The following is a 19,435-nucleotide window of genomic DNA, read 5'->3' as shown; positions in this document are numbered from 1 at the left end:
ATATAAGATGGTGCTACGGGAGGATTCTGTAACTGCCATCCCAGATGGCCCGACGCATGCTGCTCTCCCTGCAAGAACTACTAGGACGGGAGCTCAATCGAATGCTCGAGGCAGGCATCATCGTCAAGAGAAAGGAGCCGACAGACTGGGTGAGTCCCTTAGTAATTGTAAGGGAGCATAATGGCAAGCTAAGAGTGTGAATGGACCCCAGGAAAGTTAACCAATGCCTGAAGCACAAACACTACTAGATGCAACGACATGAAGACATCGAGACTGAAATCGCAGGAGCTAAAATTTCTTCTTGACTTGATGCTAAGTCAGGCTTCCATCAGATACCCCTTGATGATGAGACATCTAGAATATGTACATTTTCGACTCCTTTCAGGCAATAGAGATTTTTGAGGCTGCCATTCGGAATTGACATGGAAGTGGAATACATTCAAACCTCAATATATCGAACACGGATATATCGAATTATTGCCTATATCGAACAGTTCCTATATCACGCGGGAAATTGCATGCATTTTTGATTTTTTATTTCGAACAAAGTTTGACATATAATGGATATATCGAACTCAGCCACCCCAAACCGCCCGCGCCCCACTGACAGGCGGCGAGCTTTCCCGCAACTCTCGAAAGTAGCGGTAGAGCGGCGGGCGTTTACGAATGCTGCACACATCGATGGCGCCGAGAGCACCACTTTTAAGGTAGCGGCATACGCGCGCCGCAGCCTTGCAGCTTGCAGTCGTTGCAGTCTCTATGGTGTCGACGGCACACTGCGCACTTGTTGGGAGGATTCGCTCGCGGGATTTCAAGCTGGACGGTTGTGCCCTCGCGATCTCCGACGCCAGCGTAGCTCCCGCCGACGCCAGCGTAGCTCCCGCCGACTGGTTCGCCCTTCGCGGTCTCCCGACGCCATGCAGCTCTCGCATTGTGGAGCCCCGCCCTTGGACTGCTTCGACCGGATCCCCACTTCCCTATCCCCTTCTTTTTGCCGTGGCTTGCCTGTCTATTTCTTCATCTATTTCCTTCTATTCTTTTTATCCCTCCTTCCCCCCACCCCTATAAGGCACTGCGCCGTGTCACCTGAAGGCAGACAGAAATAAGGTGCCTTTTCCTCTTCCTTACAACCACTACCACCACCACTTGTTGCAAGCTCCTCCCCGTAGCATCAACAGGCATCTCTCTTTGTGCTCGCAGTGTTCGTGCGTTCAAAGTTAGGCCTGCCGCACGCTGTGGTGCGCGACAGGCCTAACTCCGAACGGCGGAGCTTACGGATGTGGAGATTGTCGCCGAAGCTACTGCTGAGCAGCCAAATGAAGACTCTGCCGAGGTGGATCCCGCAAGCGCTGATGATGCCCCGCTCCCGACATTAGCTGAGGTCGTAGCTGCCTTGGCCCTTGTGCGCCGCCACTGAGGTGTGATTGAAGGCACCGGCCTATCACTTATGGATCGCCTGGACTATATTGAGGATGCAGTTGTCAAACGCGCCATGGCCAACAAAAAACAGGCTACTCCTTTTCAATATTTTAAACCAACACAATAAATACTAAGTGAGTATTTACTACACCACGCTTGAACGGTTCGTTGGTCGTTTTCAGCAAGCTGTTGACGCATTTTTTTCGTGATTTTTTTATATCGAATTCTGGATATATCGAACTATTTCGCGATCGCCGCGCCGTTCGATATATCGAGGTTCGCCCGTATTTGACGCCATCCCGGGAGTGTGGGTCTTCGTAGATGCTCTTCTGATATGAGCGCCCACAAGGAAAGAACATGATGAAAGGCTGAACATTATGAAAGACACGCAATGCTGGGCTAACATTGAACGCGGAAAAATGCGAAATAGGGGTGAAGAAAATTTCAATCTTTGGTGATATAATTCCTAAAGAAGGCATCCAGCCAAATCCAGTGCTGCTACTGGCTTATGCTCCTTTGGAGCAGCTTTCGGAGCAGACAAAAATGAGTTTTGGAGCAGCAAAACTTGCTTTCAGACCAGATATTGCTAGATTCAATTTTAAGGGGGCAGACTGCTCTTTGGGACCAAAAAGTGACAAAAAAAATCATTTTTTAAAAATTGACATGTTTGGTATCTGCAAGTATTTTGCTATCTCACTGCAAATTTTTACACACCAGAAAGTGGTAATTTTTTTGTAATGTTATTCTAACTGTCCAGATTCTTGGTGCTGTTAACATGCAGAACCTGCAAAAAAATTGGGAACCAACTTCGAGGCCTCTTTATAATTTGCCGGCACCTGTGTTAGAAAGCGTTGCTACGAACTTATGAGCACTTTTATGAGGATTGCAAAACATGCACACCATGATTGTTGCTTTTTGAAGAAGCTGTGTGTTTTCAGTTTTTGCCATTTTTCTCAAAATAGTGAATTTATAACTGTTCAATTTTGAGGCCTCAATATCTCTGCAGCTAGGGCAGGTACAACAATAATTCTTTTTGCAATGGAAACCTGTGTGTAGGGTGCAAGTATGGGGGCAGAATTTAGAGAACAAGCCTTTTTAATTATTTACTCATCAAAATTTTAACACAATTCCAACTGCTTTTGAAAACGAATAGCTCATTTTGCTGTAAAATAATAAAAAAGGCTTAAAAAACTATTGCATTATTTCAATCTATAGTCATTAGTCTATATTAGGGTATTCTAAATATCACTTTTAATTAAGCACTTGTTTTCTATGGCGGCCTTAAACAATAGTGGGTGAACTTAAGTTATCTCAGGAATAAGATGAGTTACAGAAAAACTAATTAAACATTTGAAATCAGCAGAAAAACTGCATAATTCTGTGCAGTTTGATCAAGATCACTGAAGAAAAACAAAAAATGTATAAGAGCAGTCTGCCCCCTTAAGACCTCTACTATGTTCACGAAAAAATCCGTAAACAGGGGTCATGTCAACCATCGTTCCGACAAGCGGTCTTGTGTTCCTCAGAACAAAACTGTTCCGTTCTAGCCTTGAGAAAGACAAGTCCGCTTGTCAAAACAGCAGCCCGACACCATCTCTTCATGGATTTTTTTTCATACACCCCTTCCTGGTGTTTTTTTTTTTAAATACTGTGCTCATGACACACGAATGATAAAATTACAATGTGCTGCACGCTATAGCCATAAGAGAGTAAAAAAAATATATATATATCACTGGCAGATAACCTACCCATATTGAATAGACAAAACCAATTATAAAATTTAAAACTATAGCACTTCATTAGAACGTGACTGAACATCAGCTGACTGGCGATTTTTCACAAGTCATATTTTTCAGACATGGTTAAAAATTCTGACGATTTCACAACAGCATGACAAGCCATATCAACGTCTATGGATAAGAACATCTGGAATTTTTTACTCTGAAACTCTTCTGCGAACGATTTTTTGGGTCTTTTAGCCGATATTTCTGGTATAAAACAGTGTTACTTAAGGGAGCACGCTGGTCTTAAGGGAGGACGCTGGAACAGTAAAAAATGGTCAAAAAATCTATTTTTTGCAAAACTTATTTTCGAGGCGTTTGCACTTACTCTCAAATTTCTAAAGCTGAATTTGGTCGAGAAACGCGATAAAATCGACCTTCAATGCACCCAGGTCGTGCTAAAATGCCCCCAGAAGGACGAAATTTGTTCGAAGTTCCCGCACGCCCCATGTGCGTTGCAGCGGACTGAGCGCCACTATCTTGGGCTTGACTTGAAGCCGTTTTCTTTGTGCACATTTTGCGCCATCTCAAAATGGCGTGACTGAAGTGGTATGGCTCTGGTTGCGGGTTTTCTGAAGGTCGTTCGCAGATCGCCGATTGGCCCTCACGCGAAGCACTTTTTAAGCGTGCCTTTCAGAGTCTCCCATTCACTGGGGTGCCCGACGCATCATCTTTTCTTTATTTGTGTTGCGTTCGCCGCCATGGCTGTCCATTTGCGTGCGTCTGCTCTTGCAATCGTGCGTGTTTCTTGACGCACCATGCTTCCGCTTTGCACCCGTGCTTTTTACCACAATGGACATGCCTGAAGACTGGTCTGAAACCCTCGATACGACGAGCTTTTGGAAGCCATCAAAAAACGGCCTAGGAACAAGAAGGCGCAGGCCACAAATGCCCTTTGGCAGCTAGTTGCAGTCGCGGCAGGACCCGTTGGATCCGCCAGAAACTTTAACGACGCTGTCTACTGACCATGCCGTGGGACCATGTTCGATGAGCGATACACTTAGGATTGATGCTGCGTACTACTCAATGGCGGAGCAGGCGCAACGAGTTGAAAAAACGGCACAAATGAAGACATTTTGTCAAGAAAGTCGGCTACAAAAAGTTTGATTGATTTGTGGCGTTTAACGTCCCAAAACCACGATATGATTATCAGAGACACAGTAGTGGAGGGTTCCGGAAATTTCGACCACCTGCGGTTCTTTAACGTGCACCCAAGTCTGAGCACAAGGGCCTACAACATTTCCACCTCCACTGAAAATGCAGCCGCCGCAGCCGGGCTTCGATCCCGTGACCTGCAGGTCAGCAGCCGAGTACCTTAGCCACTAGACCACCGCGGCGGGGCAGCAACTGAAAGTCCGACCTCCTTGAATTCAGTCAGCGCTTATAGCCTTCGCCATCAGATTTTTGGCAGCATCTACACGGCTAACAAGCTCAGAGTTGACGCGAGTACTGATGGCGCTGTCATCGGTGAACAACGACAGCATGACAGGTAGTTGAAATTGAGGCAGACATTATTTGCGGGCAAGCGAAATGGCGTGGGAAAAAAAAAAGACCTTTTTTGGGTCACAGTGTTGACTACTGAGGTAGCTATGAGCCACACCAATACTTTTTTTTTTTTTTTTTTGATAAATGGCTCCTTTCAGAGCCACCTAAATGATGCATTTAAAAGATTGCAACGAGAATTTCGAACTACAGCCATGGGCCTCTGTGTCGGCAAGAAATACCTATAAAAAAAAGGGCATTTTTACGGGCATTCCTCATTCCGGACGGATGCCTGATTTTTTTGACATTTTCATAGTCCCTTGAGGGTTCCAAATACAGCAACTTATTACTCAGGGCAGCGTGCTGCTTAACAGCTATTCGTTTGAGCCTTATATCCAACAGCTTTTCCAGAACCCTTCAACAGCTTGTCACTGTGGAGTTCTCATAATGCTTTCCACATTTGAAAAATTTTTGAAATGATTCTAAGGGTGGAATAAGGTACATTTTGTTTTGCAGCAGAATACATAGGAAACGTGTATAAAATATGTGGTAAAAGTTCCCAATAGAAAATTTTGCAGTGCATGTCGAATCTTCAAATGCAATTTTCTTAACCTGACCAGCCTTACAAAACTTTTATTCATGTTTTTATGAATCAATATTTAAATATTTTATGCCGTTGAACTCTTAAGAAACAGGACTGCGGAGCTAGCTATTTCTTTGTGGATGAGAGGGACATATGAAATATTATGAAGAATAATCTGAGCTAATTGAGTTTCGAAATTGTGGAGCATCAATACAAATAAGAATTTTTATATGATGATGTATCTCAGTGACAACATAAATAGCATAGCTCCACATGGCACGTCTTCGGCTACAGCTGCATCCTAAATAGAAACTAAAAATATTGATGGAAAGTTTCTAAACGGCCCATAAGATGATTGATTGATTGATTTGTGAAGTTTAACGTCCCAAAACCACCATTTGAATATGAGAGACGCCATAGTGGAGGGCTACAGAAATTTTGACCCCCTGGGGTTCTTTAACGTGCGCCCAAATTTGAGCACACGGGCCTCCAACATTTCCGCCTCCATCGGAAATGCAGCCGCCGCAACCGGCAATGGAACCCGCGACTTGTGGGTCAGCAGCCGAGTACCTTAGCCACTAGACCACCGCGGCGGGGCAACGGCCCATAAGAAATTATACATTTAACACCTCACTTATTCTCTCATTTGATAACTAGTTAGTGAACATTAAAACTAATTATAGTTGTGAAAACAGGAGATTGATTGATATGTGGGGTTTAATGTCCCAAAACCACCATATGATTATGAGAGACGGCATCGTGGAGGGCTCCGGAAATTTTGAACACCTGGGGTTCTTTAATGTGCACCTAAATCTGAGCACTCGCGCCTACAACAATTCCGCTTCCAATGGAAATGCAGCCGCTGCAGCCGGTATTCGATCCCGCGACCTGCGGGTCAGCAGCCAAGTACCTTAGACACTAGACTACCGCGGCGGGGCTTGAAAAGAGGAGAAACACATATACACACTTAATTTCATCACAGTATCCCCAATATTAAAAATTTTCATTTCCAGACCAGCGTCTACCCTTAAAGTCCCTACCTCTGCTACGCCAATGACCTCGTAGGCTTAAACGAGCACATTTAAGAATCGTTCGAAGTCACAGTAAGGTCCAAAAGTCGGCTTTGCCACAATGCATAAATGCTATGGGGTGATGATAAAAAAAAAAAGTCGCAGCTTTGTAGCAAAGGCAAAGCAATGAGCGCAATAGCAACAAATTGGAAGGTCACGCGCTAAATGGAAAGCAGATCGAAACTTGCCCCACATTTCTCATGCAAAAAATGACGCACGAAGCATACTCACAGGTACAGATGCACGCGAATAGGCGTCTCAGTTCTTACTTCGCTGTGCCTGAAAAGCGCATGCTTTTCGCAAACAGACACTGCAATGATCGCAGTGACCTTTGTGCGCTAGGCAACTACAACAGAATCGTTCCAGTAAAAGTCCCAGGCCAGCCAAAACGTACGATCCCCCCCGCTTCCCTACCGCGAGATAAGTGCGCGCGACAGGGCGTCGCTCCCCTTCTCTGAGCGGGGCCATGGCCGAACTTGACTTTCTCCTGCACTCCCACCTTAAGGCCTTCCCAATGAGGCGGGAGTGAAAGAAACTTTTTCTTGACGAGTTGTTCTACGGCTCGCTGCACGAGGTCGCCACCAGCTCACCGTTTCTGTGCGCTCGTGCAAGGCGGAGTCCCGAAGTGGGAGTACCGGCAATGCTGTCATTTCTTGACTGGCACCTGCCTAGATTGGCGATTCGTGGTGCGCGCTGCTTTAATGAGATTAGTCTCTGTTGCGCACGGCATGAGACTTGCTTCCTGCAACCCTGGTATCGCTGTATTGCGCAATCGCTGTAGCCCTGGTGTACTGTTGCATGCCATTCTGCAGATCTCAACAGGGAAAGACGCCAGGTGTGCTCTTTCACTAATTTCAAAGCGATGCGGAACTGTGTTCCAAGTGGTAAAAAACATTTAGCCTGAAAATTTCGTCATCAACGACAAGTCCGCGTCAACTGCGGTGTGTAGCAAACACTTCAACAAAAGTGATTATGTTCCCGAATGCCGAATACAGAAATTGCTTGCTGAAGCTGTGCCAACCGTTTTCTAACTATATCCGTTGTACATGGGGCCAGCTATGAAGCGAGCGTGTAAAAACCCAGCGTGAAATAATTGGGTGTAGTGCCGCGTACAAAATTGTAAGAAGTAGTTGACAGGAAACAGGCGCACTCGCAACTAAGCTTAGTTTTTTTGCATTCAGTGCACATATAAAGCAAAGAAACCACGTGATACCACTACTTCTTACAATTCTGTACGCGGTGCTACACTCAATTATTGCAATGAAGTACCAACTAGCCTGCATAAACACCCTTGTTCAGTACCCAGCATGTCGTCACTCTTACGCTCCTAGAAATCTTTTAAAGGGAAAAGTAGAGTCACGGCTACCTGGCCAGGAAAACTTTGGTGCACTGGAGGAAGTAAGAGACATGCTAAATTGTGCTTCAACACAAACCAACAGTAACAATGCTAACCGATCTTGTCGCTAATCTCGTCAAGGTCAAAAAGCTTCATGCTCAGGTTGCCTATCAACCCTCAGAGTGCAAGCGGCTCCCAAGACAGCTCGCTGTACAAGGAGATAAGCGAATAGCAACGACAAACACTATGCCGCTATCAAGAAGATTGTGGCCAATTCACAGACAGGTCAGAAAAAGGCGGTTTTTCTCTGTCACCAGATTGAAGCCTATGGCAGTAAAAGACAGTTATTCAGAAGAACTTGTGAGATAGTGCGTAATTTGGATTTGTATCGATAAGAAATAACGTTTGTATCTGTAAATGCCCAAGTTTTGTTGCAGCCTCACAAAATTGTTACTTCATAACTTCACGTGCACGTGCTTGAATAGCCATATGGGGAAGTAACCACGTGGGCTCAATAATTGTGAGCGTTAAGTTCATCTCTGTGAGCGTCATCTGCTGCTAGCTTACGTTTTCCAGAAGAGGCTCTAAACCATTCAATCCCCATCATATCATACTATCATGTTGACTACTGGCACACAAAATGAACATCAAGCTTAAACTAACAAATAAATTGTGTCCGGCAGCTAAGGTTACAAAGATATTGCTGGCATGCAACCAGCTGGAGTGCATCCGTCAACGCGTCTAACAATGGTAAGCTAATAGCACCGCCACAGTGCTACGGCAGCAGGCAACAATAGCCATCATTGCAAAGGCCGTAAGGGGCAAAGTACATGTGGGAGATTAGAGGGGGCGCCGCCGCAATGTGGCTATGCACGCTCATTGCGCTATCTTGCTCGTTGAAGGCAACAATACACAGATGCTTTCACCATGCTGGCTTTTAAGCACGAGAAAGCAGTACCTGATGAAGAAGAAAGCCCTGCTGATGCAGACAATGAGAGAGTATTCAGTCAGGTCGTGCCTTCTGCCCCTTTCACGCTGCAGGACTACGAACCAATTGATGAAAATGTTCGTACCTGTCGTCAAGAGACTGTCGAGGAAATGATTGCAGAAGTGTAAGATGAGGATCAACCTTTCAGCGACGAATGTGATGATACTGCCAGTGCAGATCGCTGATGATACGCCAGTGCAGATACCAGATCGATCAGCTGAAGAGGCTGTTGAACTTTTGCAGCGCTATTTTGAGCATAGGCTTGTCCAGAATTTCTAGCTAGTTTATCAGGCATGGGTGCGTAGCTTGCGAAAAAACATCTCAAGCTTGCCAAACAAACCACTCTTCACTTCTTTTTTTTTTTCATGCTCATCCTCATGAGTAAGGTGAGGTTTGTGCAATTTGAATAAAGGCCTTGGTTCACTAAAAAGTGCACTTTGCTTAAATGAAACTTCTGATAAATTGAACAGTTTTATGGATCCCTTTCGAGTTCCGTTTAAGTGGGAACACACTGTACTTGAGAGGAAGCGCCAGATATTTTCATGTGTTTAAAAAGAAAATCCGCAGTGTGATTGAGTTTTTGATGCCGCTTTCAAAAATGTAGTTTCTTTTCCTCTAAACCAATTAGTTTGTGAGATATCCTAAAATTAATTACTTATTGTTTGCCAGTATAATGACACAATAAATTTTATTGCAGAGCTACTATTGGCATATTCCTGTATACTAATGAACATAAGCCACACAATGATAGGAGCGCTTTTTTTTTCATTAAAAATTTTAACAAGGTTTGTCACACTTTGCATTTCAGTGTTGCAGACACACCCACTTTATGCTTCGATTTCGGATAAGCAATAAAATTTTTGAAGATCTCAATAAAAAATTCACTCCTACCATTGTGTAAACAAAGGATACAGCTACATGTCACAACAAAAATGACAGTCCTAGCTGCTCTGGAGAAAGAAATATCTTTTGAACAAGTTTGCAACTGCAGCAAAATTTGAATCCTGAGAAATCATGCAAAAACAAAACAGGTCGATTTTGAGCAGACAGTAGCACGCAAAAGCTGTTCATTTACAATGATTTTCAAATTCAACTTTCTCAGTATGCACCAGGCATATAGTCTTTCTGTTTTGCGTCACCTAAATGACGTTTTTTCAATGTCCGCTGCGTGTTTTTCGCAGAGGCACACTTGCGAGCAGGTGCGGTCAATCTGTGGCGGTCTTTTTCTGCCATGAATTTTTTTGCTGAGAGTCCAGGATTGACAAGCAGCTCCTACAGGATTGCTGCTGAGGCTGCTTCATTTCCAGCACTAAATTTCAACACAGCTTCAGCCACAACAGCTTGGACAGAAAACAGTGACGCATGGCTCTCTTTCGCTGAGTGTGCCCAAACAATGGAATGGAGGCTCTGGTTGCTGTTCTACGTTTTCCACCGCTGGCACCATTCAAGAAGCCTCTCATCGGACAAGCGTTCGTAGATGGGCAAAAGGGCCTTGCAGACATGAGGTGGCAAGTTGTAGCGATGCTTGGGGATGGGCTTGCCTTTTGCTGTGGCTGCATTTTGGCGGCACCAAAAATCTGCCTTTTGGGGACAAACTGTGGTCAGAAAGTTCGTCATTAGAGGTGACATGGCGATAGGTTGCCATGGCAGCTCTTTGCATGGCCTTTACGTCACCTTTATTGCTCTTGAATGCCCAGCCATAGTAGGAAGTGAGCTTGGTAATCAGGTCGCCAGTCAGTTTTCCCCGGCCACCAAGGCTCTCAGTTCCAGCCCCCTTTTGCTTAGCAATGAGGTTTTGCAATGCAAGGCCCATTCTCTTTTCAACGTGGTTGACACAGTCTTCCTTGTTGATTGGTATATAGCCATACACTTCGGCTTCCTGCAGTGCAAGAAAAGTGCGGCTGTCACCGTCTGAAAGTATTGTGGTGTACCTGAGATGGTGTTTTTCCAGTGATCTCTGAAAAAGCATCAATCCATATTCCACTTCCATGTTCACCAGACTTTTTGCTGGAGTTTTTTTGGCATATATGACGCTTTCCACAACTGGTAATCTGGATCGCCTTCTTTCGGTCCCAGTTCACACGCTGCGCAAAAATTACTTATAACCACATAGTCAAGCACTTAACCCGTGAAAAGTTCTGTAACAGCGCTAACACAGATATGGGATGAGTGTCCGCGCATCATCCATGAACCATCGTAGGAAACGGCAATGTTTCCTGGGTCACCGAGCTTCAGTTCGCTATAAAGATTACAAACAGCGAGCGCACTTTCTGATATGCATTTATCAGCAGCTGCAGTGGTGGCGGGTGTCATCTTCGACTTCAGATGTGCCTGCCATGTTTTGGTATGCATGCCGCGGGAAGACACCTTCATTGTCACGAAAATGTCGTTCAAGGCAGTTTGCTGATTGCCAGTGCTTTTCATAGCACGCGCGGCAAGAATGTTCACAACGAAGGGGTTGCACAATTTTCCATCGTTCACGCCCGGCGAACTCCACACGGGCACAATATCACGGCAAATCTCGCACGACGTAACAATCTTTATGGCTAGGCCGTATTCTCGCTCACCTAGGCAAACTCAAATATCGTCGCGGCACCTTTTGCACTTCACGTTCGACTGCATAGCGTTTAGAGCGTCGAGGCTCACCAAAGCGAAGCGCGTATCCATCACTTGTGAGCCAGCCGCAGCGTCATCTGTGGTGGCAGTGTCGTTTGCACAAGCGAGCAGATCTGATTTTCGCTTGGTAGCTGGCGTTCATGCAAAGTTCTGTAGTTTTTCTTCGGCATTCTTTTTATTCATCAATAATTCAGCTGGCTTCAATATACCGTATTTACTCGATTCTACCGCGCCCTCGATTGTAACGCGCACCCGATTTCCACCGCGAAAAAAAAAAAAAAAAAAACGTAAGACATCAATTGCAACGCGCACCCATTCCTCTCGCTGGCCCGCACGATCACACCACTCGAAAAAACGACTCTTACGGGAGCGTCTTCCATTTAAATAGGTATGGGCGAAGCTTGTGCCCATCTGACGTCTAACAGAGCATTGCCGTCACTGTAGTTTTACCGTGGACCGATGTCAGCACGCGAACTTGCTTCACGCCCTTCTTCTCGACGGTTGTGGTGCCAGGCATGTCGAAGTAAAGAGGCGTCTGATCGGCATTCCCGATTTGCCCTAGCAGGTAGCCGTTGTTGCGCCGCAAGTTTAGGACGAACCTCTGGAAACTGTGAAGCTTTTCATCGTACTCCTCCGCAAAACTTTTCGCATATGCATGTTCCCCTTCGGAGGAAAAAGCCTTTCCTTTTCATAAAGTTACTAAGCCAGCACCTGCTCGCTTTAAACTGGCTCCGCATTAGACCTTTTTCTAAGGCTCATTGCATAGCCCGCACTTGGAGCAGTTCTGTCGTCACGAGCCGCTGTGCGGCTCGCTGCTCAAGCACATACTCGCCAAGCAGCTCTTTAATTTGCGGAAACCGACCCTGCTGTGGTCCACAGAAGCCTTTGCGTGAAGTTTTGCTGTCGACAATCTTCTGCTTTTGTTTCCGCCGGTCCCGCACGCACGTTTCGGGAACTTCGAACGACTGCGATGCGGCCCGATTTCCGTCCGTTTCTGCACACGCGATGACTTTTCTTTTAAAAGCGGCATCGTGGTGCAATCGAGTTTTGGGAGTCGGCCCTTCCACGCCGTCGATTCTAATGCACTACTAGATGACGAACTCCTCAGCACACGTACGAAGTGCGGCACATGGGAAACACATAGGCAGAAATGGCCGACGCGACATGCCGACGCACGTAGGGGGCGGCCATTTTGGATTTGCCGATGGCAATAGATTGACCGTAATTTTTTTGTTCGTACTCGATTCTAACACGCATGCGATTTATGAGCTCGCTTAACCAGAAAAAAGTTGCGCGTTAGATTCGAGTAATTACGGTAATGGTGTCGCGTCGAAACGTCCAACGAACATTGTTGCTGTCAGGGCCGCTTTGACACGCTAGGCCTAACCCGCACTCCGTGTTGTCGGCAGCTTCTTTGTGGCCACTCGGCACGGGAGGAGAGTCGACATCTTCTGAAGATAGTCGACGCTTTGTTTGAAAGTTGTACACCTTCCGTTTCTTTGTACGTCCACCGAATTGGTACTTTGTAGCCAACTTCAGCGTAGACTTCGGCATGGTTGCACGTTGCAGCCGCGTTGTTCGATGCGCACAGCCGCAGCCCAAGCAGACGACTGCATGAATGCGCCAATGGCGTGCGCGCTGTCACGTGCACTAGGACCGCGCATCAGGTCTAACTTTTTGCTGGATTTTTCTGAGTGGCCACTAGACGTATGCAGTAGCAGTGGCGCGAAAAGTGAAAACAAAATGCGGCTCTTTTGAACGCGGCCAAGATGGCCGCAAACAGAGACGTAAAAGGGCAGCTGCGCGTTTCGGAAAAACGCCCTTTTTTGCGCGGCCACCGAGAAACATCTTCATCACACGCATGTTTATAAACGCTACTGCCGCTAAAATATCAATCCAAGACGTGTGAAAATTTGCCAAATTATGCATCCGTCACTGCACAATCCAAAAAAAAAATATTTCCAAAAAAATAATTTTTTCGCGTCTTTTCGGTCTCCAAGACTCGTGCTCCCCCTTAAGAGGAGTCGACTGTATTAGATCAATCTGTTGCCGGCGATTAATTGCTTGCACAAGATCGTGAACTGTATCGACAAGCTGCTTCACTGTAGATAAACCCCTACAAAAACAGTCTTACACTGGTGATAAGAAATTGTGATTGTCTAAATAATTAGAGAGATGCTTGCACATTCCATGCTCAAGCAGTTTGAAGCAGGTACTCGGAAGATGGATTCGGAAGATAGATACCCACTTCTGAAATGTTTCATTTTTGTGAACTGGAATTATTTTAGTTTGTTTCGAGGCTAAAGGAAATGAGGCCTGGTTGATTGAAGATTGAAAAATTATAGTAAGATACTTTGCGACCCATTGAGCACATCTATATAAAAAGTCATTCGAAATGCTGTCGGGACCAGGGTATTCCTTAATGTCAACGTAATGCAATATGATGGTGTGATCAACGTTGTTTGACTCTTCAACAGCACAGGCTATTAGACCGAAATAAAATGAACAGATGCAATAATTTTTTTTTTTTTTTTCCAAGGACCAAGGTGGGGCATGGGTTCATTATGTGAGTGGTTGGGTTCATTATGTGAGTGAGTTCCCTACACGAGTAAATAGTCATTGTCCATAGTGGCCTTGCTACCCGGTGGGTCGATAATCTTGTGGTACGAATTATTTGATGGTGCTGTAGCCTTAACAAAACTTGAAAAGACCGTTTCAGAGGATGTACCTTGAAGTAGGTGACGCGGAAATGACGAACGGGGCGGCCATTGTCACGTGGCATGGCCCACCGGATCTCGTACTTGTTGGGGTACATGCTGTTCTCGTTGCTCCTCAGTACAATTGGCGGGCCGGGTGCCATCTCTGGCGGCGTCTCTCGAGACAGGCTCTCAGAGTAGGGGCCCGTGCCAACTGCACTGTGGGCCGCAAAGCGGAACCAGTATTTGTGCTTTGGTTCCAGCCCATCCACAGTCACTGTGTCCGCTCGGTCCACTGAAACACGCAACATGCACAAGTTCCAGTTTGGCATTCATTCACCAAACAGCCCAGGGTTTTATACTTTCCACACGGAGCCAGCAGGTTATGCTCCCATATAAAGCAATCATTACTCACCCACTGCAGGACAAAGACCTCTCTCCATGTTCAGCCAATCTACCCAGTCCTGCACTTTCTGATGTCCTGATGGGCTAGTTGCTTCATTCTATGCAGGAAAAATTGCGCTAAAATAGACACCACATAGATGCACTTTATGTGTTTAGTGTTCCTTTTCCGAGGTGTCCTTTTATATTTTAGTGCGAAGTTTGCCTGCATAGTACTGTGCTTTCTACCTGCAATTTCATCTGTCCATCAAATTTTCTGTCTCCCTATCACGCCTTCTCTGGAATTCTGTCGACTACCCTTAATGACCAGCGGTTATCCTGCCTACACGCTACATGCCTGACCCATGTTCGTTTCTCCTTCTTTTGAAAATAAAGAAGAGATGCACGGGCTTGGGGGGAGGCGCAACAGAGGTAAAGGAAGAAAATAACGAAGTAAGGAATGGGGAGCCAACCCTGACGGAGTAAACGTCATGTTCTTAACCTGCAACCTCGTGTCATCGTTATTCATTTCAATTATAATATTCTTAAAGGGGCTTTGAAACACTTTTTCAAGTAACCATGGAATGCATTCACTGGATGAGTTTATTACCTCAGGAATTCAGCGCCGCAAAAATGTTAAGAATTCGTCCAAATCGAGCGGAGTTATAAAGATTTGTCGCATGCTGCAATTGCCTTCTCTCTTCTCACAGTCTGACGAAAGCGCTCAAAGTAAAACAGAGAGGGATGGCAAGGGGCAATGAAAAACATCACGCGCGCCTCGTGACCTTGAGCATAATTTTCTGCTTTTTCTTTTTTGCAAATGTGCAGCTTTTCCAATGTGATCGAGTGCACGCGTGAACAAGTTGCGGCCTCCCGCAACCATCTCGGTAACGACCGATCGCGCCTTGTTTAAACTAGCCAATGGCTGATAGATGGGCTTTTTACGAGATACTCTTAAGCATCTTCGGTGATTTGTCGAGAGAAGAGAAAGCAATATTTAGCTGACCTTGCTAATTTATTGTGAACTCCAGGCCGTGTGCTGCGCTAAATCATTTCGTTCGCGTGTTGTTGGGAGCCTCTACTACCAATCGGCAGCGTTTTCTGACCATGCTCGAAAAGAGGCCCTTCAACCGTTATTTGTTACCCAACCCACTGAGCCCTCTTCTTGTCTCTTAAGGTTACTCTTATCATTTTCCTTTGCATCGCTCGCTGAGTCGCTCTCAATTCAAGCTGGACCCTCTTTGTAAGCCTCTAGGTTTCTGCTTCGCAGATAACCACTGGCAAGATGCTGCTGTTCTATACTTTCCTCTTGAGGGTTAGTGGTAGATTACCATTCATGATTTGAGAATGCTTGCCAAATGCGCCCCTACCTATCCTTATTTTTTCAGTTACTTCACTCTCATGATCGGCACCACGGTTACTATCTGTCCTAGGGAGACATATCTCTTTAAAACTTCCAGTGTCTCGCCACTTATCGCAAAGCACTGTTTTTCTGCGAAGACTCTTGCAGTGGTGGGAATGCCTTGCTGTATTTGGAGCAGCCACTGGAGCAGGTAAACTCTGCTTGTAAAATAGCTACCTCTGTGTTTGGAGCACACATACAAGCTTTCCATGACGCACACAGAGACAGAAAATTTAGCCTTAATCTATTTTATTGTTCCCTCAGATTACATAATCATTTATACACAAGTAGCAAGCCCACAAAATAAGCACAAAAATAAACAAAAGTAGGATTATGTACAGAAGCGGTGACATCAGACAGTGAAAGATATTGCAGCAACAAGCTAGCTGCAGCTTGAAGTTCATAGCAGCAAGCACATGTACGCACAAACACATCCAAAGCTCGTTACAGTAAGACCTCGTTAATACTTATATACATGTAAAAAATTGGCCCCACATCTGCATGTAATCTGCAAATGTCGTCGAAAGACCATAGTCTTGCGTGTGGAGAGAGTGAACAAAACATTTTTTAGATGTTCTGCGCAAGAAAACCGGTGATAGGTGTTCCGGAGGCGCTGCGTTAGAGTGCCTCGAGCGTGCAGAGGGGGCGAACGAGCGCATCAAGTCACGTCACACGTGAGACATGAGCGCCATCTGGCAGTTTATAGAAAACAAAGCGCATGGCCCTGAGACGGGCGTGCGCACCAGTCTCAGAGGTGATAAGGTGTAGAGCTCAAGGCGACGGGTAGGTGCCACCACAGTGTCGTCTTAGCAAAGCGTTGGAAACGCTCGCTTCTTCGAGCAAGCGTTGCATGGTCAGCGCAGCATGACAAGCGCCACGGTCCTCAGAATTACTTATGTATGCCTTTTCTAGTAAAAGACAAACATGCAGAATATATATGTGTTGTTATGATGCCTCATATATGCGCAATTATTGCTTTTCAATTGACAATCGCATACGTATGAACGCTAATCCTTGAGCAACATTGGTGGGCGCAGCGGATGGGGTTGGCCGTTCGGGGTACCGGCTGGTGGTGTTTAAAGTGTCCGGTTCGCGGTAACGATCCAAACAGATAAATGTACAGACTGACAGACAGACAGACCAAAGTTTTTACGTCGAAGGTCCCCAAGAAAGACTATCATCTTCAAAAACTTGCCAGGAATGCAGCTAACACTGCACTAAACGTAGTGCACATAAACCAAGTGCATACACGTGCGCAGTATTCCCCTTCAAGGCAGGGGGGTGAAAGGGGTTCATCGCAGCACCCGCTCCTATGATGTCACTGTATGGGGCTGACTTTATGCCCCCCTCCCTATTATGTCAATGTATGGGATTGGCTTTGTACTCTCCCCCCCCCCCCCCCCCCGTGAGCACGCCAATTTGCATTTCTTTCCGTGCACCATCATTGCTAAAGAAAGAATAAATAAATACAGTGCCCCAGCAAATACTGCCTTAAGTGCCCACCACGAAGTCATTTTTTTTCTTTTTGACTATGTTCAGAAAAAACTGGCGTTCTCGCGCGATTATCCAATGACATGCGGTGGCGACATCAAGGAGCATTTCAAAACTTCTGTGGAGTCCGGGATACGAAGCCAAAGCAGCGACTGACATAGTGACAAAACGGACATAATCGGCTCTCTGCGATAAATGTGTACTGCGATCTGCTACCTAACGAAAACTGACAGTTCTTTTGAGACGCAGAATGTTCACGGGGAGCCGATAGTTTACTGGCTAGTTGCGCGCAGTGCTTCGCCTATTTGGCGTACACACCATGCCAAGCAGCTTGCGCCCACTCCGCTTCAGACTGTGTACAAATGCGGCAATAAGCCTATTGCGTTAAAGCGATAATGCGAACTTTCTGCAAGCGATGCTCCAGCAGGCCTTGCAGCAAATGAAGACTCGTTTCAACTATCCCTTCATTAGAACATGTGCTGCGCTCGCTGTCTCGGTGCCCCCGATCCAGAACGCCGAACTCCACAACAGCGAACTGCTTTCGTTTCTGCAAAGCAATGCATGCTGAACATGGTGCCGCACAACAATTGAGGCGGCATTGATCGGCCCCTCAGAGCTTTCAGGTAGTCACAGTAGGCAAACGGTGTCACACCACACATGTAGGCTTTTTGTCAGCAGTAAGTCATACTGGAGTGCTTTTCAGTGGTCACCACATCGCCTTCGTTCTTTGCAAATGGTTGTCAGAAAAGGGACTGTCCCGATCGCACGGAAGCCTGAATAATTCATCGGCCGATTCCGTGCTTTTTGCAACAGCGCAAGCGTACAAGATATCGACCGCGTAATATCCGCTCACGATTCGTGCTGTCAACATCACTTTTGGTTCCAAAACCAACTTGTGGCGCAGCAATGGTGCAAATTAGTCAAAAAAGACCCTTTTGGAGAAAAATGGTGCAATAATTTCCAATTAGCGCAGGTTTCCCACCATTGCTGCTAACAAAACAAGAAGTATGTTTCATTGATCCAATGTAATCTTGTGTGGCGCACGGTTTTCTTTAAACAGTGGACTCCGATTAATACTAGGATTAGGATGATGTTGACATTCTTGGTACCTTTCCTGTCAATAGACACTTGGTATGCAAGGTGGCCAGTTTTTGCAACACGATCTCTCCTTCATCTTTCAACAGGTCTGTTGTCATCTTCAGCAGTAGCTTTGCATTTCCTTTAGGGCTTTCATTACTTCCCTGTTGTTACTGGTATGATGTCATATTCCTCTGGGCTACTATTGCTTTTTACGATATCATGTTGTGGGGCATGCACGATTCGCCATATCCAGTTATACCTGCCTATAACCTACCTCCATATAACGAATTCCTCGATATAGCGAAGTTTTTCTATTTGCTGTTGTTACTCTATAGAAGTACATGTATTTTTGATCTCTATGTAACAAAGTAACAGTGGGAGATAGCCTCGATATAACAAATTTTTGCCAGGGACAATCTAAGAATTTTGGCCTAGATTTAGTCATTTTGACACGGGCATACATCTTCCGCAGTTGCACCGCTGCCGACGAAGTGCGAATCGGCGGCGCACTCGTAGTCCCGGCAACTTACAGGTGAGAGCAAGTGCTCGTTATTGTGAACAGGTATGTCCAAGGCGGGCAGGCGGGCCTTCTCCCCACGAGCCGCCGTTTTTGCAGCCGTGGACAAATGTGCAGATGTGCCTTCCCCCTCCAAACAACAACAACAAAAAAGAATACTTTTGGATTGGCAGAGTCACCACTGCTGCACACCTCCCGCTTTGAGTTAGCGTCACATATGTGGGGTCGCACTGGATATGGAGGGCGGTTTACCAAGTAGCTTACCGTTGTATCCGTGTTGTTTGCTCTTCGTTTTCGATGTTGTGCGTGCGTACATGGTTTCACTGTGCACGCATAGAGTGGCCCTCGGCGACGCTCTTCTTGCTTTTTTTTTATGCGGGCAACGGTGTCGTTACTACAGAGGGCATGTCAGATCAGGCGCCGATGGAAACTCTTCAAGACCACTGTGACAATAGCTGATTTTCGGAGGCTGACTAGTCATGCGTTTGCATTTATGCCGCCAGTACCCTAAGGACCGGCGACAGCGCTTCATGGCCCTGATAAAGACGCCATCAACCTAGCGGGTCCCAACACCCCCCCGGTTGTGGCGGGCA

The 19,435-nt window shown here is 46.0% G+C and overlaps 1 protein-coding gene across 11 annotated transcripts in view; it reads right to left on the bottom strand.

The window, feature by feature from the left end:
* Window positions 1-19,435, bottom strand: part of Fas2 (neural cell adhesion molecule fasciclin 2) — a 335,700-nt gene that overhangs the window by 121,885 nt on the left and 194,380 nt on the right. For all 11 annotated transcript variants that reach the window (XM_037423629.2, XM_037423630.2, XM_075893992.1 and 8 more), the window contains exon 11: window positions 14,004-14,266. In XM_037423629.2, the coding sequence (XP_037279526.1) occupies window positions 14,004-14,266 (263 nt within the window). The remainder of the gene's footprint in view (window positions 1-14,003; window positions 14,267-19,435) is intronic.

This window comes from Rhipicephalus microplus, chromosome 4 (genome assembly GCF_043290135.1).
Source record: "Rhipicephalus microplus isolate Deutch F79 chromosome 4, USDA_Rmic, whole genome shotgun sequence".
NCBI classification, from domain to species: Eukaryota; Metazoa; Arthropoda; class Arachnida; order Ixodida; family Ixodidae; genus Rhipicephalus; species Rhipicephalus microplus.
The sequence above is the reverse complement of the archived record's forward strand: the minus strand, read 5'-3'. Positions and strand labels throughout refer to the sequence as shown.